The following is a 26,161-nucleotide window of genomic DNA, read 5'->3' as shown; positions in this document are numbered from 1 at the left end:
GAATATACAGCTGACAGCACTGCAGGTACACAGGAGACAGGTCTCTGGGACATTCAAGTGTACAACACGTAGTTCTGCGTTTTTGTCCAACAATTCATTGCCAGTATATTGTCAGAGCGTGTGACATTTGTCTGACATTGAATAAACTGACTTTTGCCTCTATCACGTACATAGTACATACACTGTATTGGCATACACTACCTGTATACCCAACAATCCTAGCTCTCTACTTGCCATGATTGTGTTGCACACACTACCTGCATACCCAACAATCCTAGCTCTCTACTTGCCATGATTGTGTTGCATACACTACCTGTATACCCAACAATCCTAGCTCTCTACTTACCATGATTGTGTTGCATACACTACCTGTATACCCAACAATCCTAGCTCTCTACTTACCATGATTGTGTTGCACACACTACCTGTATACCCAACAATCCTAGCTCTCTACTTGCCATGATTGTGTTGCATACACTACCTGTATACCCAACAATCCTAGCTCTCTACTTGCCATGATTGTGTTGCATACACTACCTGTATACCCAACAATCCTAGCTCTCTACTTGCCATGATTGTGTTGCACCATGATTGTGTTGCATACACTACCTGTATACCCAACAATCCTAGCTCTCTACTTGCCATGATTGTGTTGCATACACTACCTGTATACCCAACAATCCTAGCTCTCTACTTGCCATGATTGTGTTGCATACACTACCTGTATACCCAACAATCCTAGCTCTCTACTTGCCATGATTGTGTTGCATACACTACCTGTATACCCAACAATCCTAGCTTTCTACTTGCCATGATTGTGTTGCATACACTACACATGTATATAGACCATTGAGATGTTTCATAATTCCAGTCGATATTGCTATTATTCCTGTCCAGACGTCATAGTGTGATATTTGTACCATGACGTCATTGCCAGCTATGTAGCTCTGTTGCGCGCGTATCAGACCTAACAAGGTGGTAACAGCTAACTGTACACACACACTGCTCTACACTACACTGTACTAGACATACAGTTTAGGTCACGTGTGCGGATAGGGGAAATCCCCTATACTACCTGTGCAAGTCCAGAACAGTTGAACGATGCTGGCAAAGGCAGTGAGTGTAATGCCATTGGATGTTTATGGTTTGTCAATGCACGTAACTCGTTGTTCAATACGCAACTGTAACTCTGTCAGGATTTCTGACACGTCCATTACAGCAGTGTATGTTGCAGAACGTTATTTGGGTGTCATTCTGGACGGGAAACTTCGCTCTGGGCAAGGTACACTAAATCTATCTGTGCGGTAGTCAAACATTTGTCTGATAGAACTTTGAAGATTGTGTATCGCCTATAGCTTATCAGTAGAGCAGTCGACCAGTAATCGAGAGTCCCTGCGTTCCTTCAATCTCCAGTATGTACATGCAAATGTCACCGTGGTCTTTTCAGCTCAAGTCAGTGGAAGGCTTCAAATCTGTACACCCTGCAAATCACATTCGTAGTTCTCTTATGCGTTGTGAGAGTGAGAGTGGTCACTACCATCATCCACTTCCATAGTGGATGTACAGTGTACATTTACATGATGACATCAGAGGTTGCTATTCTCAGATAGGTGAAGATTGGTGAAAAGGAGTTGATTAGTTTGACGGAATGAAAAGAGAGAGAGAAAATGTGTAAAGAAAAGAATTGATGATCATCACTATAAATGGAAGCAGGTTCCTTGTCTCTAAGTCAGCCATGCTCTAACCACTGATTAGCTATGGTGTAGTCGTCATCCAGGCAAACAGTGGTCAAAATTATTCTTCACTTCAGACTTGGACACTCACAGTCCGTCCTATGAAACCACACACAGTCTGGTGGTGTGCAGTAGACCTCAATGCACGCACGCACTGTGCACACACAGTCTGGTGGTGCGCAGTAGACCTCAATGCACACACGCACTGTGCACACACAAACTAGCACGACGACAGCCACAAAATTAGCTAAGCATTCATCAGTTGGAGGACATGATAATTTTTAAATCTGATGCATGTGTGATAACTCGCTCGGACAGCGTGTTCCGGTTAGTCTCGCCCATGGCTGTGTCGTCTCTAACCCTCGGAACGTTTTGTGACAAGTATAGTCACGGCTGGCATAACGCAACTTCACCCAGTCCTAACCCAACACACACATAACCAACTGATCTCGTCAGAGCAGAGAATATGTTCCTGTTTGGAAGAAGAGCACCGAAAGAACCTCTCGCTAAAAGCAACAGCATGCTATGATATAACACATTGTAGAAAACAGCAAGCAGGGGCAGTAGCGATAGTACTTGCTAAACATGCAGCTAAACTGCTACTTTGTCCTCTGCGCGGAACGGCGATCGGACACGCACACGCATACACATACACGCACAGGTCTGCGTGATCTAGAAGCGGCGGTCATCATGATAACATAAATATGCAAAGTGTGAAAGAGTATTAGAAAGGGGCGAGACTAGACCCGGCGTCTAGACTGCAATAACCTGATTAAAAGCATTGCCAACCAAGTGGTCAAGTAGGTGCACTCACACTCATCCACACCTCGCGTACTACTACTATATTGCGAATTCATAATTACATTGTATTGCACTTTCTACCGCAAGTGCACAGTCGTGCGCTTCATCTATTGAAAGCAGCCAAACCTATCATCAAGAGTACATAACTGTTCCAACTACGGAAGACATAGTGTGTCCGCGTTCTACGCACAGTAGCTACCAGAAGTAAGTTACAAGTTACAAGCCCTCACTCTCGGGCTATGACACATGTATGTGTGTGTGTACGTGCGCGTGCGCGTGTGTGTGTGTACGTGCGCGTGCGCGTGTGCGTGTGTGTGTGTGCGTCTGCGTGTGTGTGCGTGTGTGTGTGTGTGGTTTGGTCGCTGCTTTCGCGGTGTCCGGGGACGGGGAAGGCATCGCTGTTCAAGGGTGGCGCATAGACCAACAGCAGAGGAGCGCTCAGCCTTCCAGCACGTATGCATATGCGGCAAGCGGATACGACTACCCGTGCGCCTGGAGCGTCATTTTTTTAAACCCTCTTATACGGGCAATCACGTGATCACATGATTTCACTGGCCTGACCATGGCAACAACTGCAAAGCAAAACAAAACAAAAAAATGTAAATAAAAAGAAAATGAAACTTTACAATCTGCACACAATGATAACTCCATTTTTAAGATAGTCTCTGTTGATCAGTCAGTATCCGTTACCCGTGTTAGCTAGTTGCCAACAAGGCGGGCTTCAGCAACAGGAACATCTGGAGAGGCGTCATCCATCCCCCTATGCCAGGGAAATGGTGAGCGAGCCCCCCGCAGACACATGATGTTAGCACGCAACAAAGCAAAGGCCAGCCGGCTCCGGATAAGCGAGATATGGGTATGATACCCAACTGATCCACGCTCCTCCATAAGGACAGCCAGCCGCCGATAGAAAGCAGTAGCAGCACGGCCCATACCACCAGTTGTTGCCAGGACAAGTGGAGTGAAACTCGACATCTCCACCTCTCGTACTCGTTCAGCATAATGGCGTCGCTTCTCAGCTTCGTGCTTGTTGAAGGCAGATTGGAGGTGGGCCGACCGGTTCGAAGCTGCATATGGGTTGAATACCCTTACATCAAAAAAGCAGCGTTCAAACGGTCCGCCCCACACCCCGCCTGCCACAATGTCAAGCCGTGCCTGGTCAGTTGATATTGCCGTCCGATTGCCGATTGCCTGGAGCGTCATCGAGCGTCGTGTCCTTTCTCTCTCTCTCTTCTCAAGTTTCCCAATGATAGGATCACGTGACCCTTTTGCGGCAGTGACTCTACAGGACAGGACAGGCGTGTGTGTGTGTGTGTTTGCGTGTGTGTGTGTGTGTGTGCGTGTGCGTGTGCGTGTGTGTGTGTGCGTGTCTGCGCGTGTGTGTATGTGATCCCCTCGTACCGGCACCGGTGACTTGTTTCACATGCGCCCGGCACTTCGCACGTCAGGGTGACCTCGCTAGGCACAAGTGCACGGCTGAACGGCAGAAGCCGGCTTCGGAGCAGAGAGGTGCATGTCAGTGCCCTCGGTGTCATCGTTGGTTCCGGAGCCGCGGAGGCTTGGCTGTGCATCGTTGCTCCGCTTCTACCTCGTGCCCAGTACCGACCGAACCAGCTGCTGTTATCACTGGTGACACTACCGCTCGGAGGTGCTGCAATGCTCACTGTGGCACCTGCAATCGTTGTTTCCGCTCAACCCAGGGACGCAACCGCCATCGCTGTTCAACGCACTGCCACCGACCAACGGCCAGAGAACAGGACAAGCTCCCGCATATGTGTATCTGCTCTCGCCGGTTCCGACTAGTCTTGCATCTGGGGCGCCATCGGGTGGCGTGCTCTTTCTCTCTCTCTGCTGCCCCTCCGGGGCCCACGTGACCCTAGTGGTAGTGGCTCTACAGGACAGGACAGGATGTGTGTGTGTGTGTGTGTGTGTGCCCGTGTGTGTGTGTGTGTGTGTGTGTGTGTGTGTCATTTTATCTTCTGCCTTGTATTAGTGCTCCATTATGGCTCTGGGGACAGTCCCAAAAATTTCCTTATATTGGTTACCCGGAATTTATTCGTTGTTTCGGGTCCCTTTACTCATCAGTGTTGTACCAGTGCCGGTCAGTCGTTTTGTTTTGGTTACAGGCATGCATACATGTATCATGTATGCATGTCATTCACTATAATTATAAGACTATTGTCCTCCATCGAGTATCCAAGCTGTCGTCCATCAGCCATCACGCCAGTCGACCAAATCTCACTGTAGGCAATTCAGCACAGTCATTGTACCGTCAGGACCAGATCTAGTCCTAGCTGGAAAACGTATCTGTTGAGTGGCTCACATCAAAGCATCGGTCAATGACTCAGCGACGAGGGGGCAGAGCTGGTGGTGTGTCAGCCGTGAAGATGGAATGCTACAGGCTCTGTTGACTTTACAACGGTCTCGGTCTTCTAAATACCAGCAGGACACATCCGAGACCACGTCAAAATAGACGAAAAGAAGCAAGGGCGAGGAGGAGGGTTATAGATTGTGAGAAACCAAGAATCGGTCAATGAATGAATCAGTGTTGGGCGAGGGTAGTACTCCACATGTTGCAATAGTCCGTTGTCCAGATCCAAGCTGTGTACATCAACCCAGTGAATGTTAGAGACGGGACTACATGATGTATTTACCTACTGTTCAGTATGGTGTGTGATGGTTGAGATGGTCCAGTGTGACTACGACCATGAGCAACGTGTGTGTAAACAAACCCAACCTGCACACCAGTATAGCAGCAGTCAACGGAGAACAGAGACTGACTAAGGGATTGCATATCATTCACCATCCACATCACACCATCGCCTGCGAGGACCATGCTGAGAACGCATTGCACGGAGCTGTCCAAACATACCAAACTTTGACATACGCTTGTCATACATCCGTGCTATGTGTCCAAGCTAGCCTAATCCATTCTCCCTGATGATGGCTTCTACTTTGTAGCAATCTATGTGGTGTGTGTTGGCAGGTAGCAGGATAGTGGAGATGACTTGATGGTGGCACTGCTGCTCTTGCCGTGACTAATGATCATACATGTACTGTAGATACTGGAAATGTAACAGATGTCTTCCCAGTACAACTCTCCACTATATACACTGGAGAGTAGCGAACACTAAAATGTGATGTGCACTTGACATCGACAACAAACAGATCACGAGTACAAACACAGATGAACGAACAACGTTTTCTTTCTGAAACTGAGTGGCTTGGAAATCATCACATCCCGCGCTTCTGCTGCAAGATTCACAACTGTGTCTATAGAGTTTATGCTACACACACACACACAAACAGAGAGGTCATTGCATAGCTAGGGATAACGGACATAGCTGGTTGGTAATCGTATATTAGCAGCTAGCACTATCAATCACAGAGGTCACTGTATAGCTAGGGGAATAACTGATATAGCTGATTGGTACACAATCTGCGGACAGCATGCTGTTTCGTTCTTTTTGAACTCATCAGCGCAGCACAGAGGAAATGAGGCCGAACCTGATAGCAATGGAAATAAAAATTTCCAATCAGGCCCGAACGTACCTTGCCAGAGTGCTCAAACTGACAAGTCAGTGAGCTCTGCATAACGCAAACAGCAAATGCACTACCCCACGCAAGAGTGCTCAACTGCTACAAGAGCAGGAGCGAAATACTCAATCTGCGGACAGCATGCTGTTTCGTTCTTTTTGAACTCATCAGCGCAGCACAGAGGAAATGAGGCCGAACCTGATAGCAATGGAAATAAAAATTTCCAATCAGGCCCGAACGTACCTTGCCAGAGTGCTCAAACTGACAAGTCAGTGAGCTCTGCATAACGCAAACAGCAAAGGCACTACCCCACGCAAGAGTGCTCAACTGCTACAAGAGCAGGAGCGAAATACTCAATCTGCGGACAGCATGCTGTTTCGTTCTTTTTGGTACATGTAAATCATCTAGCACTATGTGATGTAGCAATCAGCTATGTATGAATGTCAGTCTCAACGAGGTGGCAGGAAAGGTACTGGGTGAACAGTATCGTCTTCAACACGCAAATGACCCGTTACCAATGGTAGTCTCAGCTTTCACAAACATACGCATACTTGTTACTGAGGCAGACAGGTGTTGAAAATGTATTCGTAAATCCTACTAGATTTGTACTGCTGGGGACAACTACCAAACAAACATAACCTAAAAAAAAGATAACACTCTTGTAGCGACACAATCAGCATACGTTATTGTTACAGTACTTCTGTGATATTTCCACTATTGTCACATTGTCTTGAGTAGCAGACAATTCTCGCACATCCTACCAATGTTCTGGGGTGAGGTGTGAATTTTGTAACTGTAGGATATTTCTGTTTGTGTAAATCACACCAGTAGGGAACTTCCCCTATATATAGTCATGTAGTCTTGCGGTCTTTAATTTCACATTTCATTTTCATTCTATATGACACGTTTGATCATTCACTTGAAAACGAATCGCTGTGACTCGCAACCGTTGAGTGTCAGACAGAGTTTGCAAAGGCGCTCCATGGGACGCAATAAAACTTGCCGCTGAGGTAGTTTATAGCTTATGCATAGCTTCGTAGCAGATCACCATCTCATCACGTGATCTCATTACGTAAATATCTGCTAACCCGACCGACCAGAGTGCCCTGTGCCAGCTATAATACTAGTAAGTAGAGGTGACTGGATGGTCGTGTGGAACAGTGCTCTCTCACTTACTTGTATAATATTACTACGTCATCTCTAGGCTCAGTGGAAAGAGAGGAGAATGTGAGGAGAGTGGGTGTTAGCCAACCATGGTGATAAAGATAAGGGGAGTGATATGGAAGAGTAGCAACAGCAAAACTATCAGCAACTCATGTTATTGTTTTTGTGCAATGTGCTGATAAGGACTTTTCAGAACAGTATGGAAGCGATTCAGAAAAGTTAAAACGAGGGTTGTTGCAAAAGCTGAGACACACAAGATAATTATGAAAGCTCTTTTTAATGACTGACATTCCATACTTTAGTATGACGGTATGTATGGCCAGCATAAACCAACTCTGAGTGATGAAATGTGCATAGCGACGTAGGCGAGGATGAGCGTGTCCTGTCAAGATCTTTCCACTGTCAGTTGTAGGATTGACAGTTAAGCAGATCAGTAGATGACTACACGCACTACTCTACTGTAGGTAGATTCAAGTGAATAGTTTAGCAATACCGGTGAGCTGGGTAATGATAGAGAATTTCTCTGTCATTCTGCTAGTCTAGTGCATACATGTCAGTATGGGAGACAGTGCTACTGTCCTCACTGCATGACTGTAGCTGATCAGTGATGATGTGTATTCTCATACTGTCTGCCGCTGCAATACTTCAAATCATCAACAGCTCTCATGACAGATCAAAATAATCATCAACAGCTGGCATGACACGTCAAATATTCAATAGTTATCACTCCCTTAGTATTGACTCACATAGACTTTTGCCATACCTAAACAGTCAAATATTCCTGCATATTTCACTCCTTAGGGCTATATTGACTGCTTATTATTTGACTGCTTAGGGGTCGCGCAGTTGAACGGTGCCTACATGTTGTGCAGCATTGTCACTTCATGAGTAGGTGGTGGTGCAACGGTTGTGCAATCATAAAACCGGGATTCATGAGGTTATCGTTTTGGAATTTGAAATACGGACTGTTTGTCGTGATAAATCTAATATTGACTTCGTACTTGGTCAGTATAGGAAATAAAAACCTCGTAAAAGACCTCGGCTTCGCCTCGGTCTTTTACTCGGCTTTTATTTCCTATATTGACCTCGTACTCAGTCAATATTAGATACATATCATGACAGATCATGACAGATCACATACACGCATATACAGATGACAGATCAAATCATCATCAACAGTCTTATGACAGATCAAATCTTGGACAGATCACAAGACGTATCAGTCATGAGAACACATCTTACCAGCAATGAAGTACATTCTACACTGTCCACGTGGTCCACTGTAAAAACACGTGGTTAGTTGCCCCCTGGTGGTGTTTTTGACAGTCCTGGACTGTCTTTCACTAGCGTCTTATCCTTTTATCATTCATTTTTACAGAACACACAACGTGGAAGTATTTGTGTGTAAAATATTATGTGAGTGTGTGTGCGCTAGTGTGTGTGCTCGTGTGTGTGTGTGTGTGTGTGTGTGTGTGCGTGTGTGTGTGTGTGTGTGTGTGTGTGTGTGTGTGTGTGTGTGTGTGTGCTCGTGTATGGTCTTGTGTGCTCGTGTGTGCTTGTGTGAGTATATTTGTGTGTGCACGTTCGTGTTTGTGTCTTTGTGTTGGTTTCATTCATAGATGATCTAGGAGTGCATAAACCGTTAAAAGTCTCTGTTGCAAAGGCAGTCTGTGTTGCCGGTCTCCTGTATTGCTTATAGAACATAGGTTGTGTAGTAACATATCACTGCAGAACATTCACTGACCTGGTAGACAGAGAGATGTTCAAATTTCTTCCAGTACTGCATGGTCACACAGTCTAATCTAGACTAGTAACTAAGTTACGTATTCTCACAGCTACTAGTACACTGTATCATGTATTATTCTAGAAATCATCATTCACTTTAACAGATATTCACATACATATGCATTCCTGTGCTCATGGCTGAACATGTGTGTGTGTGTGTGTGTGTGTGTGTGTGTGTGTGTGTGTGTGTGTGTGTGTGTGTGTGTGTGTGTGTGTGTGTGTGTGTGCCCTTGCGAACACCCTTGGTGTGCCCGAGGACATTGGTCACATCGAGCGGGAACGGTGTTTGCGCTGGACACGTGGCACGGATGGAAGATCCCCGGTTGCCAAAGTGTGTTCTCTTCAGTGAACTGACTGCCCCACGCCCCGCACATGGTCCACGCAAGAGGTGGAGGGACGTCATTATGGATGAAGTTGCGTCGGTTGAGCCATGGGTACCAACATATTGATGGTACGGTGCAGCACAGAACCGTCCGGAGTGGCGTACTTTTCCCTTTCGACCACCCAAGGCACCCTCTGCTGCTGGCTACGGTCTAGCCTGCGGCCGCATGTTCTGTCGAAGCGGCGACGTGAACCGCCATCAGTCATCCTGTCGTGGACTGGAAAAATAACAATGCGCTATCTTTGCTACGCAATGGGCAAGGTCAAGGTCAAGGTCAAGGTCAAGGTCAAGGTGCCTGTGTTTGTGTGTATGCGTGTGTGTGTGTGTGTGCGTGTGTGTGTGCGTGTGTGTGTGTGTGTGTGTGTGTGTTTACCATGATGAGCAGTTATGACTAAAGCTGATGAAAACCCAAACTTATTTGTGACAAATACCTCCCACTATCATCGTCGCTGTGTAGTTTGTAAAATGGATGGAATGCACTCTCCTTGTGGCATTTCTTGTTATCGAGGTTCAGTGACGATTTTCCACTGATAATGGTCACAAGTTCTGGATTTCAAACGGAATGCTTCAAGTATCTTGTTCTTTTTGTTCGTGTGCATAACAAAACAGCTAAGTATTTTTTAAGCACTCCTTCTACATGTACGTGGTATTGCTCCATCCTTGCGGTGTTGAGCTTGTGTGTGTGTGCGCGCATGCATGTGCGCGTGTGTGTGTGTGTGGGTGTGTGTGTGTGTGGGTGTGTGTGTGTGTACATGTGTATGTGTATCTGTCCACACACACCCACACACCACCACACACACACACACACACACACACACACCTATTTTGACATTCTGACACCCATCATCCGAGGCGATGATAGCGATGCTACAGCAGAAGCAATAGCAACTTGTGCTGGGATTGCATCATTGAACAGCTTGCAAGACTGAAGAATTGACCGCCACTATTCAGCCTGGTCTACACTACACACACACACACAAACACATAAATCCACATGCATGCACACGTGCATATACGCACGCATATACATGTACGAACACAATAACTATAATAATTTGTATGTGCGGTGTTGAGCTTGTGTGTGTGTGCGCCCATGCATGTGTGCGCGTGTGTGTGTGTGTGTGTGTGTGGGTGTGTGGGTGTACATGTGTATGTGTATCTGTCCACACACACCCACACCCACACACACACACACCTATTTTGACGTTCTGACACCCATCATCCGAGGCGATGATAGCGATGCTACAGCAGAAGCAATAGCAACTTGTGCTGGGATTGCATATTGAACAGCTTGCAAGGCTGAAGAATTGACCGCCACTATTCAGCCTGGTCTACACCACACACACACACACACAAACACATACATCCACATGCATGCACACGTGCATATACGCACGCATACACAAGTACGAACACAATAACTATAATAATTTGTATGTGTGTATTATACACACACGTAGTTGAAGAATACTCGTCATATAATTCTAATATCATCATGAGATCCCACTAGAGAGGAAACTAGTGAATTGCAAAAACAACATCTAAACATTACTACACTATTACCAGATGAAAATATTTGCCAAGAAACCTGCGACCAGTAAAGACATTGCACTATGCACAAGTAAGAACTATGTGAGTGGCAAGGTGATGATGCTATGAATATTAGTTCTCAATAAACATTTTCATCTGTGTTTTCTATTCTCTCATTTCTACTCACTCTACACAAGAAACATTTAAACAAAATTCACTAAACAATCTACAAACATACAAACAGACATACAATGTATATGTACATGTATATGCAAAGAAATGATCACACATATCAACTAAAACCACATCAACAAAAACCAACAATTCAATGACAAGAATTCTATCAGCGACAGTCCAGAATTATCGAAAAATATTACGGAGTGAAAACATCCAAGTACAGGGTCCAAAGTCTAAAGGTCAAAGGTCAACACAGTGATCACTCAAACTGACTGAAAATGAAGAAAGGAATGTCCATCGGTGACGCAAACGTACAGGCACACATGCATTCACACAACACACACGCACATATGCACACACACACACGCACATGCTCAAGAAAATACATACACGCACTTACAAGCTCGCACACACAGCAATACTACCACGCATGCACACATACACACGTGTACTCCTAATCATATACACAGACGGACTGTATGCCAGGAAGAAGTGATAGACGAAAACGAAGCTTTCTGCATTAGGACAGAAATCCGTCCATGTCAATCCTCTCACCTCCTCATTCCTCACTCTCACTTTCTCCTTCATCGCCGTACTCGTCTTCTTCTTCGTCATTCTCCACTTCGTTGTACCAGCGATACTGCTTATACTGCACATTCAGATCATCTCTGGCCATGGCACTTAGGACTTCGCGCAGCCGCGGAGACACTAGAGCTCTTTCAGGCATCCGCAGCTCCTTCAGAGATGAGCAGCTCTCGACAGCGGTGGCGAACAGCTTTGCTTCGTCGTCAGCACCTCGGAAATCATTCCTCCGCACTCTGAGCAGGGAGAGCTTGGGCAGACTGGGCAGTAGGGATGCAAGGACCGGCAGAGCTCCCGACGAGAGGCAGTCGTCGTTCAGGTACAGCTGCTCTAGGCGTCGGCACTGACTCAGCTCACCAAGAACGGTTGACAGGAAATCTCCAGTTAGCTCATTGCGAGGGAGTGAGAGGACCTGCAAACTCTCGTGTTGCTGTTGAATGATTCTACTGACGATCGTAGCCGAGTTCTGCTTCATCCCAACATTGTACAGTCCCAGCACTCTCAGCCTCAGTGCTCCTAACAATGGTGCTAGCTGGGTTAGACCTTCCATATCCAGTACGTAGTCAATGAGACCGACGAACTGGAGATCTGGGCAGCTGCTGCAGACTGTGGTGATGACGTCAAGGTTGACTGCTGGATCGGTGCACTTTTGACCTCCAAAGTCCACTCCCAGCAGTCCTGTACAGCGGTGTGTGTTGCTGTGGACGGTGGCCATAGCATTGCTGCTGAAGAGATTCAGGGCTGTGTAGAGGTACCGCAGTGTTGACGTGTTGGATGCGATACACGCTGCGATATGGGCCGTGTGACGATCTGTTAGGTTGTTCACTCGCAGGTCGATGAGCGTAAGATTGCGTAGTAGAGCCATGCCATCAGCCATGCATGCGTAGTCTACCCGGTATCACCTATACCACAGTTGAACAGGCTGATGCTGGTGATGAACTGGTGGTGGTGAATCATGACTGCGTTGATGGCCTGGCAATCGGAGGGCGAGAGAGGAACGTCGTCGAAATCTACTCCGTACTGCTTGATGATGGCTTGCATGCTGGGGATGTCTTCGATTCTGCTTTGCTGGACGTGGACGTGCTCGGCGAAGACCCGGAAGGCGTAGAGGATTCGTTGCTTTCGTTCCGCGGCACTGACGGTGTCCTGGGCTGCGTTTGGCTTAGCTTCTTCGTTGGATGGAGGAACTGGCGGTAGCTTGGACGTGGGAGTGACGGTGAAGCATTGAATGGCCGATCCGTGTGCCTCATTGGCCATGCAGTCGTGCAGAATTTGTGTACTGGCACTCGGGACCCGATCCGTCCAAATGGCTAGCAATGAACGAACGAAATGCTGGCAGGTGATTTTGGTGACGGCTGGGTCAATCCTGCGGCGGACCACTTCCGAAGCAGACGCCAGGTCGATCCTGCCAGCCAGCGACTCTTCTGCAAGATGCTCTGCTTCATCCAGCGAGAGAAAGGAGGAAACGTGGTCGGCCCATGCCATGATGTGGTCGTGTGTTGTGAAGAGAAAACACGTCATGTTGTGACTCTCTGCTCCTGTGGAATGCTGGTCGGTATCCCGTGGCTGAGTAGACGATGTGGACTGAGGATTGACAATGGCTTCGATCAACACATTGACGGACTCACTGTCCAGCTCAGTGGCCAGTAAGCGCCAAAACATGTTGAGGCTGCCGGTGAATGCTCCAAGGCGCCTCACAAGCCAGGCGACGTCAGCTGCACTGGGGTTGCGTCTAGCAATGTAGCGAGATGCTAGAGCTTCCTGAAGTGCTAGGTGGCTGAAACGCCACTGAGCCCTGGACTGTGGTGATGCCGTGTCGCAGGCGATGAGCATGCCAAGTGTGCGAGCTGCCGATGACAGTGAAAACATGTTGAAATCGGCATCCGTGAAGACGACTTTTCGACGGACGAGCATGTTAAAAGCGAACTGGGAGAGATCATGTAGATTTTCCTGCACATCATGTGGAACATCATCCCAATCGGTGTATTGCTCACCATCATGCGCTGGCTTTGATTTCTGCTGCCGCAGTATATGAAGGATCAGCGAGTTGAAGATTGCAGACGGCGTGTTGGGCAGGCGATGGCTGTGTCGGTCGAGGCTGCATATTGCTTTGGCGAAAAACGGTGTGCGCATCATTGTGGCCAGCTCTGGGTTGCTGCGAAGCTCTGCTAGCAACTTGGCTGCATCGTCTGCCGACAGAACATTGCAAATGTAGTGCTCCAAACCCTCCTTCTCGAAGCCCAGCAGCTCCAGACGACGATGGAAGACTATCTCGCTGCTTTGTGTCAGCTTCATTGCTTCTGCTGAATGGCGTGACGTGATGATCAGGTTGATTCCCGGCAATTCTTTGCCCCGGATGACGTCGATCATGAACTTGCTGCAGTCGGCGAGTTTTATCTCGTCGAGGCCGTCGAGAATGATGCAGACAGACTCAGGATGATTGCAAACAAAATCAATGACTTCAGCCTGCTCACCTGGTTTTGTGATGCCGTAATTTTGCAAATCCAGCAGCTCAGCGATGCTTGTGATATTGCGCACTTCTGCCAAACGCAGCTCCAGTGCACGCAGGACAGCGATGTGTGGCCAGATATGCCCTCTTGCCCATTCATACGGACCCTTCTTGGTGAAGAGCATGGTTTTGCCAGCTCCAGCTGATGAGAAGGCAATGGTACGGAAAGTCTTCCCGTGCATGCGTTTTCGCATGGCTTTCTTGACAGTGAGGATTTCGGCAAGTTTCATCTTGCGCAGCTTCCTAGCTTCAGACGCAAAGGAATGAGCCAGCTGCTCATTGCCCGCAGTTGTGCCAAGTCTCTCTGCTCCACGCATCCTAGTGTTTAACTTCTGCTTGGACACTACATGGAGATCAGCATAAAGCTCATCCATTTGCAAGATTCGTTCTTTCTCAACATTGGTCTCTTCTATGCAAAACTGCACATTGCTGTAAGTGTAGTATCCCTGCCTGGCTGATACGGAAGTAATACGGAAGCAATACGGAAGCAATACGGAGCAACCTTATGTATATTAATTTTAGTGTATCTTCGCATATAAGCATACGGCGTTTGCTGCATAAAAGCAGCTGCGCATTTCTGTTTATATTAGATTAGATTAGATTGGATAGCAATGAAAGCTAACTCGAAGAATAAGGATTCAGCCTCTAGGTGAGCACCGGAGAGAAAGTTATTTATTTTGCCGCTTCATCTTTCACGAACGATTATATCTCAGGTGTGTACCTGAAAGTAGAATAAAAGTAATTATTGTTGATTTCACCGCGCCTACCACTCGGCTACCTATTACATTGGTGGCAGCGGTGGTTCAATCAAATTTGTCAGATTCGAACTCACCTGTTTACGGAACTCGTCTTGTAACCCGCCTGGCCCTTAGTCAATCGTTGACGTGATGGCTCAACCAGCTGCTGTACCAGCCGCCGCTGCTGTACCAGCCGCCGCTGCTCCGGCACCCGCCCGCCACGTGCACAACTGGGCCACCCCGGCCAAATACGCAGGTCGGCTAGATGACAACTGGTCGGCATGGTATGCCCAGTTTGAACAGGTTGCTGCGGTGAACCAGTGGACGCCGGCCGAGCAAACTCAATTCCTGGGGTTGTCCCTCACCGGGGACGCCCAGCTATTCTACCTGAGTCTCCCACAGGCGACCCGTCAAGGCGCTATCGCTAACCTCGCTCAGGCCCTAGAAGACCGTTTCGCTCCCGCTCAGCGTGCGGAACTACACCGGGCCGCCTTCAAAGCGTTGCGACAGGAGAAGGGACAGTCGGCCAGCGCTTACTGGGAGAAAGTAAGGGCGGCTGTCGCCCAATCCTATCCCAACATGGCCGCTGCGGACAGGGATGTCCTTGCAAAGGACCAGTTTCTTGCTGGTCTCGACTCCAGGTCGATTCGTGTCAGGGTCCGGGAACTAGCTCCGAATACCCTGGATGCTGCCCTACTCGCCGCCCTTCACCAACATTCCATCCTGCAGGCTGAAGAGCAGGAAACACCACCTCTTCCCGTGTGCGGAGTCGCACAGGAAACGCAGCTAGAGGCAGTCGCTAAATCGCTGGAAGCCATCAGCGTTCGACTGGCTCGCCTCGAACAACGTGACGCCGGTCCAACCGCACAACCTCTCCACCAGCCACAACGCAGCCAGCTGCAACGCAGCCAGCCGAGGAGACCCATTACATGCTTCAATTGCGGTCGCTCTGGCCACTATGCCTCTGAGTGCCGCCAGCCCCGTCAGCCATCGGGAAACAGCCGTCCACAGCAGTCCTGAGTCCAACTGCTGTGCGTGATGCGCTTCGGACTCACCAGCCGGTTAGTTTACCAATAGGAGCCTATTTGCTCATTTGTATTCTCGCCATAGTGGGTTTACCCCCTGTCATTCATGCTGTTAGACATATTGCTATGTTCGCTTGTATTGGGGTGCCAGTCCTAGCAGTTGCTTACCTACTCTTCTTAACACCATCGTTTGATGGTCTGAAGTCCCACATTGCTACATTCTTTCACCGCTCCTCCGTACACCGTCCATTCACAGTACCAGTTACTATTCAATCCATGCAGTTCAACGCTTTGCTTGACACGGGCTCGGCAGTGACATTAGTGAGCAACAAAGTTTGGTCAAGCTTGCCTGGGCGTACACCTCTAGTTAAACAGTCACTACCGGATTTGGCTACAATTGATGGGTCATCTATTCCTTTGCATGGATCTGCATGTTTAACTTTTTCCATTGATGATCGGCAAGTTTCTCACAATGTTCTGGTTGGTGATGTTCAGCCTGATGTTTTGTTGGGAGTTGATTTTTTCAGAACCCATGGTTGCGTTCTCAACCCTGCGGACAATTCACTCAAGTTCCCTACCAACTCTCCACCTCGTGCTGATGCCTGTAATAATGATACCAAGAGTGTTCACCACCAAGTGTGTCATGTCCAATTGACAACACCTGTCGCAATACCGCCGTTCAGCCAAGTACTTCTGCCTGGCAAGCTCCAATTCTCTCCAGCTCCGGGTGATTATCTTCTGGAAGCATCTGGTAAGCTGCCCGAGCGTTATGACCTCCTCTGTCAAGATGCTGCCATTCACGTGCAAGCGGATAATGATGATGCCCCTTCTGCTACGGTTGGCTATCCAGTTTTCAATTTCTCCGACCAGCCGATCACACTACCACAGGGTGTGCGGATTGGCTCCATCATGCCATGTATTCCGGTCGACGACGATGATACCTCTGCGATATGTGCTGCTACTACACTTGCAGACGATGGCTCTCGAGAACCGCAGTTCGATCTCAGTCACCTGGATAGTGCCGATCGCCGTTCCGTTCAAGACCTGATGAGTGAGTATGCTGACTGTGTTTCCACCGGCCCGTTTGACACTGGCCACACAGAGTTCGTCACGCACACCATCGACACCTCTGGCGCACCTCCTGTACGCATAGCACCGCGTCGTCTACCAATACACCAGCAACAAGAGGTCAGGGAGCACATTGATAAGCTGCGTGATCATCACATTATCCGTCCGTCGAACAGTCCCTGGTCTGCACCTATTGTCGTTGTCCGGAAGCCTGACAACTCCATTCGCCTATGTGTGGACTACCGTCAGCTTAACAACATCACGGTAAAAGACGCCTTTCCAATGCCGCGTATTGATGATGCCATTGACGCCATGAGTGGTGCCCGCTACTTCACAACTATTGACCTCGCTTCTGGCTACTGGCAAGTCGGCATGGATAAAGATGCCCGGCGTAAGTCTGCCTTCGTCACTCCATTTGGCTTCTATGAGTGGACCTGCATGCCTTTCGGCTTATGCAATGCACCTGCTACGTTTCAGCGCCTGATGAATGCTGTTCTGGGAGATCTTATTCCATCCACGTGTCTTGTATATCTGGATGATATCATTGTCTTCTCAAGGACGTTCAAGGAACACCTCCAACGGTTACGTTCTGTCCTCGACCGTCTCCGTGAGGCCCGCCTCAAAGTGAAGCCGTCTAAATGCTCTCTAGTCAACTCATCTGTTGGATATCTTGGTCATGTGTTCTCTGCTGATGGTGTTCGCCCTGATCTCGCCAAAATTAAGGCTGTTTCCACCTGGAAGCAACCTACGTCCATCACGGGTGTGCGCCAGTTCCTCGGCTTTGCATCATACTACAGGAGATTCATCCATGACTTTGCTAAGATTGCGACACCTCTGCATGCGCTAACAAGGAAGCACTCAACATTCGCCTGGCCACCCGAGGCACAGAATGCTTTCGATCAGCTCCGCCAACACCTCAGCTCAGCACCCGTCCTTGCCTATCCTGATGCCAATAAGTCCTTCATTCTGGATACAGATGCTAGTGATCATGCCATTGGTGCGGTCCTTTCACAAATCGGCTCCGATGGTGCAGAACATCCCATCGCCTATGCAAGTAAGACACTGTCCTCTGGTCAACGTAATTACACAACGACAAAGCGTGAGTTACTGGCTGTTATTGAATTCACTCACTATTTCCGTCACTACTTGCTCGGCGCCACATTCCTACTCCGCACTGATCACAAAGCCCTCCTTTGGCTATCTTCATTCAAGAATCCGGATGGCATTGTTGCACGCTGGATAGAACGGTTATCAGCGTTTGACTATGAAACTCGGCATCGCCCTGGCTCTCAGCATGTCAACGCCGATAGTTTGTCAAGATTGTGTGGACATGTGTGTTCTTCCCCTGCTGCCAAGAGTATGTGTCTGCCGCCTGCTGCATCTGCTGCTGTGAGTTCATGCGGTGTCTCTCTGTCCACAGGCGAGCTCGACCAATGCACTCGTGAGCCTGCTCCGTCAGCGTCCTGGCTGCCGTCTACCTCCCTCCGCACTAGCCAAGCTGTGGATCCCTCGATTTCTCTAGTGATGAAGTGGGTGAGGTCACAGCAACGACCACCTAAGGGATCAGATGAGTTAGCTGCTGTTCATCCTGATGTGCACCGACTCTGGACGCAGTTCAATCGTCTCATTGTCCAAGATGGTGTTCTCTACCGAAGGTATGAGTCGACTGATGATCTGTCCTCGTATCTTCAATTGGTCCTGCCTGCGTCACAACGTCCTACTGTTGTCAGATCACTGCATGCCGGTATTGGATCGGGTCATCTTGGCGTCAACCGCACCATCGACAAGGCCCGTACACGGTTCTACTGGCCCCACATGGCTGATGACATCGAACAGTGTGTTAGAACCTGCCCGGAGTGCCAAAAACGGAAAGCACCTCAGCCCAAACCGAAAGCACCTCTACAATCGCAAACATCATCCTATCCAAGCCAGCGTGTCGCCATGGACATCATGGGTCCCCTTCCTATCACTGATCGAGGAAATCGGTACGTATTAGTCATAATGGATTACTTCTCCAAGTGGGTTGAGATTTTCCCCATGCCCAACATGCTCGCCTCTACTGTCGCTGGTTTGTTCTTCAATGGTTGGATCTGTCGCTATGGTGCACCCGCTGCCTTGCACACTGATCAAGGTTCCCAGTTTGAGAGTCGCTTGTTTCAAAGCCTATGCACTATGCTTGATATCACCAAGACCAGAACCACACCCTACCACCCACAAAGTGATGGCATGGTTGAAAGATTCAACCGGACACTAGAAGCTATGATTGCAACATCCATCTCTGATCACCGAGACTGGGACTTGCATCTCCAACCCACGGCGCTAGCATACCGCACTAGTGTACATGCATCGACTGGCTATTCTCCATTCCGCCTCCAGTTTGGTTATGATCCGGTTCTGCCTCTCGATGTGATGTATGGTTTACCCCGTAACTCACCACCACCATCTTACCCTGAATTCGTCTCTTCTATTCGTACTTCAACTGAGGCTGCCTTTGAGCGTGCCCGCCAGCACGGCCTTAAATCACACCAGCACCAGAAGAAGGGTTACGATGGTACATCTCGCCCGCCACCGAAGTTCACGAAGGATCAGCTTGTTCTCCTACATTCACCAGTGGTCCCTCAGAATGAGTCCCCCAAGTTTCACCGATTCTGGACAGGACCATATGTCATCCAGAAAGTGATCGATGATGTCACAGTCCGCATTCGTTCATTGTCGGATCGCCAGAGGCTTTCAATTGTTCACGTAAATCGCCTGAAGCCATATCATCAAGTAACCGACGTAGATTTACGTCCTGCAACACCACCGACATACGATCCTGAGATACACACCACCCCGGCACATACACCACTACCGCAACTCCCACCCCCCGCTCCGCCTCCTCCTCAACTCCAACCCCCCGCTCCCCCTCCTCCTGCACTTCCGTACAATCTCCGGCCCAGACAGAACATTCACCCACCTGCCTACTTTTGAAAATCACGAGGGCGTGATTATCTGTAGGAAGGGAGGGTGTAGTATCCCTGCCTGGCTGATACGGAAGTAATACGGAAGCAATACGGAAGCAATACGGAGCAACCTTATGTATATTAATTTTAGTGTATCTTCGCATATAAGCATACGGCGTTTGCTGCATAAAAGCAGCTGCGCATTTCTGTTTATATTAGATTAGATTAGATTGGATAGCAATGAAAGCTAACTCGAAGAATAAGGATTCAGCCTCTAGGTGAGCACCAGAGAGAAAGTTATTTATTTTGCCGCTTCATCTCTCACGAACGATTATATCTCAGGTGTGTACCTGAAAATAGAATAAAAGTAATTATTGTTGATTTCACCGCGCCTACCACTCGGCTACCTATTACATAAGCAGCACGCAGACGGTCACGATATTTCTTCACTGGAGCAGGAAGTGAGCTTGCTAGGGCCCCCATGCTGCAGATGCACAGTAGGGAAAGGCAATAGCTACAGTAGAACAGGCACTGGTTACTAGTAGAGCAAGCTAGAGAGATCCACACTGTATGATCAGCTGCTGTTTAGAGATTTTCTCTTGTACTTGTGTGGTGTATATCTTACATGTATAGTCAGTACAGGTCATTCATACCTACCCGGGTACCCGTACACTTCACTGGACACACACTGGCAACAACAGTCAGTAGCAGTAGTAGTAATTCTACGGTATGAGTACAAGAACTGTATGTGAGAGTTGTAGTTTGATATCTGTGCTTACATGTATTGTAGCAGATCTCCCTCACACATAATATCTACATGTTGTAGTCAAGTATGTTCCCTGTGTACGTGTGCTACTTCAATGCATAGTAGAATTCTATTGAGAGAGAGAGAGCTGCCACTGCATGCTGCTGCTGCTGGTTCATTATGCTATGAAATACCCTTTAAAAGTGGGATATCACGGACAAGTGCTGGTACTTGAAGCACTTGTGCTTGTTAACATTATACTGACTACATGCACAATATGAGTAGCAGTACTGAATAGCAACAGCAGCACATTGGGAAACACAGTCCCCTTCTGTTTGCAAGCTGCAGGATGTGTACAATACGTGTCTGACACTCACCTGTGTCTCAGTCATTATCATACGGTATATTACTACTCCACACTAGCACACTGGGCACTGGTCACTGGGCACTGGACATGAATACAACAGAGAATGGAATTCTTCATCAACGACCACTCTTATCTTTCAAAGTTTGTGTTGGTGATTTGCTCTCTGCACTTTCCACTGCAGTTTGTGATTTGCAGATCTGGTCTGCACTTTCCACTGCAGCCAGTGCAATACTGCAAGGCTTGATGGTTGACTTGAGAGAATGTGCGCAACTGAAAATTTTCCAGATCCTCAGTGAATGATCCGAGAAGTGTCATTGGGTGTGTGACTGACTGTGTGTCTGAATCATGATACAAGTGCAATATCACGTGACACTACTAGAGGAAACGCAAAACAACATAACAAGATTACCTAACAAAAGGTGAGAAGGCACTGAACGGAGTGTAAACCGACCTACGAATACAACCTGCATTCTAGAAAAAGTGCCACAACCTGCTTTTTCTGCTTACACAAAAAGAGGCTTATGAATACGTATGCAAACCGTCTCAAGGACTTTCAACTGCTGGACATAACGCGCTCGACACAGTACAGAAAATGAGAGTCACCATACATACTAAGGCAGTCAGGACGAGATAACAAGTGTAGATACACAGCCTCCTTCTTACGAACAACACATTCAACCGCCTCATCTCGCTCTTTCCCATTCGATCCCTCCTCGTCCATCTCATCGTCCTCGTTCAGCTCGTCATCCGCACGATCGTCATCACCACCATCATCCACCTCGTCCTCTGCCTCTTCACCAACCGTTTCTTTATCCAATTCCTCTTCAATCTTCTCTTCATCCGTCTCATTCTCCGTTTCTATACAGACCACTTGTCTCCCAATTGCTAGCCGCTCGTAACGTGACCGTCATTGTTCCTCCAGATCCGCTTCACTCACTGACACGACATGATACTGCTCGAAACTCCTCCTGTTGGTACTGTCCGCAACGCGCGGTCTTTGGCCGTTTCTGGCATAAATCTCTGTGGAGTAGTTTGCTGTTGTCCTCCGAGGTCTCTGGATTAAGGGTGTATGTTCCGTGAGATGTCTGCATTGCCTGTCTTGCTGAGTAGGTGCTGCGTGCGCCGGGGTAATTTTGTGAGAGTTGGTGATGCCAGTGCGGGTGTAGGTGGGTCCACCCCAGCCCCCGCCACAAGAAGAGCCGGTGGCGGTTCCGGTGGTGGCAAAGGCAAAGGTTTTGCTGATGGGGTTGGCGACTTGGGCGGCCTAGCTCTCCCACACGGCACTGCATTTTGTGTTGGCTCAGTCTGTACCACTGGCAAAGGGGGTGGGTTCTTGCACGGTCGACCACGTTTCGGCCGCTTGGATTTAGCTGCATACGGTAGAATATGCAGCGACACATGCTGTTTGCTTCAACAGCTGACCGCAAGTATCAAACAGCATATGCCCGCTGCATTACCATTAGTAGTAGTGAGACGTGTATCTCATGATCTGGCATACACTTGTCTGTTCTCACATCAACACTACTTCAGTACACTATAAACACAGTGACTTTGTATGCAGTAGTTCATACTGTGAGTGGCTACTAATACAGATATACAGTATACACTACTGTCTGTAGCTATTCTATTCCTCACTCATAAGGCAAGAGATTCTCGCAGTCAGTGTCACGTAATCGCAACTCTCTTCCCTTGCACTGTTGTAGCATGCAGACCACGTGACAGATATAGACCAAGAGACAACAGATGTTTGACTGAGTGAACTACTTCACTCTGTGATAATAATTATGTTTTCATATTATTTGTTCACACAGAGTTGGCAGCTTCGAGACTATACACGTGACGTCACCACATCGGCCGTTATCATTTTCTCTCTCATTAGTAGGTTTAGTTGTTCTTTTCCATAATTTGTGTTATACATGATAGTACATTGTATGTGCTGTTCTCTCGTTCTGCTGGAGTTCATCTTGTTGCTCACTTCCACCTTCACAGACGACTCACCGAAATCTAGCTATTAAATCTGCAACCAACTGTACATTCAAGCGTTATTCCCTATTTTGACACTTCGTGCTTGGACTGATCCCGTTAGGCCTTGACGGATTATGCTAGCATAATTTTTCGCATAATTCCTACCAAAATCGAATAATCGCATAATTCGAGGCAAATTGCATACGAATCGCATAAATTGGAATAATCCGCCTGTTCGCATCAAACTCCATACAGTTGTACATGTTCTCAGACCTCAGACCTGCCCATCGCGGAAGCGATGATAGCGAACAGCTATGTTAGACATAGCAACTTGTGCTGGGATTACACCATTCAACAGCTTGCAATGCTGATGAATTGACCGCCACTATTTTTAGCCTGGTATCCACCACACAGCTGATTGAAGTGACTTTTTTCTGGCCAGTGAATCCCTATTAATTTTTTCATTTTTTTCTTCTTTACATACATGCCTTCCGCCCACACTAAAGCTGGTTTTTCTCGTCTTGTAGTCCGCAGTCCAGGGTGCAGAATTGTGACTTTTCGTTCGCCACGAAAGGGCACCAAGGTTTGACATGACCAAATGAAAGAGCAAGAGCAGGGCTTTCCAGGCATGTGTCTCTTGATTAGCTGTGTTGGGGCTTTGTTGACCAAATCGCGACAATTGTTTTTCTACGCGTTGCCATGGGAACTGGATCATGAATTTGAATTTTGAGGCTATTGCAAGCACCATAGCGATGTTTGTGAACTATATTCGAGCCACAGAGGCTGAGGAGAGCCAGCATACGAAATTTTACTGAATTTGGATGAAGTATAGGCATGTAGAGAGGAGAAATAGTACTGCACAGTATGACACAACATGCGACAGAGTTGTCATGTCATGTACTACCTTGCAGTGTGCACCTATAACCACACTATGGCATAATGGATGAGTTCAAAGCAATAATACTAATAATTATGTTCTAGAATTACATGTGACAACAAAATACACAAAGGAAACCTGATGACACGAGTTAATTAATTACATGTATAGAGACTGATATGAGAAAAACCCGTGCCAAGCACACTGGAGTCGGCCTTAGAAGGAGTGCATTTACTTCAAGTGCAAGTCAATGTAATGGTTTACAGCAATGCAGTGGCTGAGTGGCTGAAAATGCAGTGTGTGTGTCAGCACCTTAACATAAAGAAATGCGGCATCAACTTTGTTTCGAACTAGGGAAATAGTTCCGCAAAATATTAGACAATGCTGATAGTTAAAGGGGAAGTTAAGGCAAAAATTAAAATTTCACCAGTTGTAGTCTTCGGGGTGCTGAGTCGAATGGTCTTGGTCCGAGAAAGCTGAGACGCTCCCTTCCTACTTGAATCCCAATCGAACTCGCGCACTTCGACCGAAACTGGGTGACTGCGCCCTACTAGATGGGGATTTGTATGCAAAATGTCACTAAAAGCGCCATTTCGTTCTTATAAAAGCACGGATGACCGCGATTGGCCCATATGTTGTAGTCTTTTGGACGCTGAGTCGACTGGTTTTGGTCCGAAAAGGCTGCGATGCAGCGTTCCTCCTTTATTCCCAATCGAACATGGTTGAAGAAGCGGTCACGTGCTCCTGGTTGCCAAAATCACCTGGTCACCACGCCAGCAGGCGACAACTTTCACACCAAGGTTCAACTCGAGTGACAGGACTGCACCCAAAAAAGGTCAAAACAGGCTGTAAGTTGTACCCTGCAGGCACGGTGACCAGCTGACTGGTGTACGCAGGAGCACGTGACCGCTTGTTCAACCATGTTCGATTGGGAATTAGGGGCGAACGCTGCATGGCAGCCTTTTCGGACCGAAACCAGTCGACTCAGCGTCCAAAAGACTACAACATATGGGCCAATCGCGGTCATCCGTGCTTTTATAAGAACGAAATGGCGCTTTTAGTGACATTTTGCATACAAATCCCCATCTCGTAGGGCGCAGTCACCCAGTTTCGGTGGAAGTGCGCGAGTTCGATTGGGATTCAAGTAGGAAGGGAGCGTCTCAGCTTTCTCGGACCAAGACCATTCGACTCAGCACCCCGAAGACTACAACTGGTGAAATTTTAATTTTTGCCTTAACTTCCCCTTTAACCTCTGTGTATATTGCGACCCAAAGACCAGGTATATTCAAACACAGGGAATGAACTATTTTTAACTGTACTTCTGCAGCGGACACGACAACACCAGGGGCATACGAAGGGGTGTTTGGGGTGCCAAAGCACACCCCCCCCCCCCCCAAAAAACCCGAATTCGATCTTGGTTTGCAGCTCGTTCAAGAAAGACCATAACGCGCGGACCATAACTCTACACATCGCACACTGTAGCCATCCCTGTTCGGACTTACGTGGGTTTTTTTTTAAATCTGAAACCAATCTACGCATTCTTACTTGCACTTGACTATTTTGTCTGATGATTGGCCATTTTGGAATGGTTAGTACGGTACACAGTGCGGCACGTCATCCTTATAATGTACATCATCCGCTTTGAATGTCTTGTTTAATGCCGTTATGTTCTCCACATGTTTCTCCGTAGAGCCGTTGTGTTTATGATAACAAAATATACCATGTGACGTTCATCCACTGTCCGTAGACGGCTCAATTTGCGGAAGGCAAAGAGCGGAATACACAGACTGAAGAACGAGCAGTTGTGGTTTCGTAACTCTCAGTTTCACGAACTAAATCGATCATCAGACGAAGATTGATACTGACCCTGCCCTGAGAGTACTGATATATACTATGAATGTGGCAAGCGCAGCGGACTAATTATTACCATGTGATATGTAGCGCGATATGGAGTATGTTTTGTCACCTGATTCCACGACTCGGAATATCGCGTAATAATGCACAGATACCTAACACTTTCTCACACACTCCATATCCCGCTACATATCACATGGTAATTGTTACACTGGGCTTGCCACATTCACGGTATAATTTTAGTAGCACTCTCAGGCCAAGGTCAGTATTAATGTTCGTCTGATCGGATTGATTCAGTTCATGAAACTCAGAGTTACGAAACAGCAACTGCACGTTCTTCTGTCTGTGTAATAACAAAATATATAAATATCGGCCGACATG

At 47.7% G+C, this 26,161-nt stretch overlaps 1 protein-coding gene across 1 annotated transcript; it reads right to left on the bottom strand.

Annotated features, from left to right (window-relative positions):
* Positions 1-11,668: 11,668 nt before the first annotated feature.
* Positions 11,669-12,568, bottom strand: LOC135821321 (uncharacterized). Its single transcript, XM_065334381.1, has one exon. It carries the CDS (start codon positions 12,566-12,568, stop codon positions 11,669-11,671), a length of 900 nt encoding a protein of 299 aa, XP_065190453.1.
* Positions 12,569-26,161: the final 13,593 nt, after the last annotated feature.

This window comes from Sycon ciliatum, chromosome 7, assembly GCF_964019385.1.
Source record: "Sycon ciliatum chromosome 7, ocSycCili1.1, whole genome shotgun sequence".
Lineage (NCBI taxonomy): Eukaryota > Metazoa > Porifera > Calcarea > Leucosolenida > Sycettidae > Sycon > Sycon ciliatum.
This window is presented reverse-complemented; position numbering and strand designations above follow the sequence as displayed.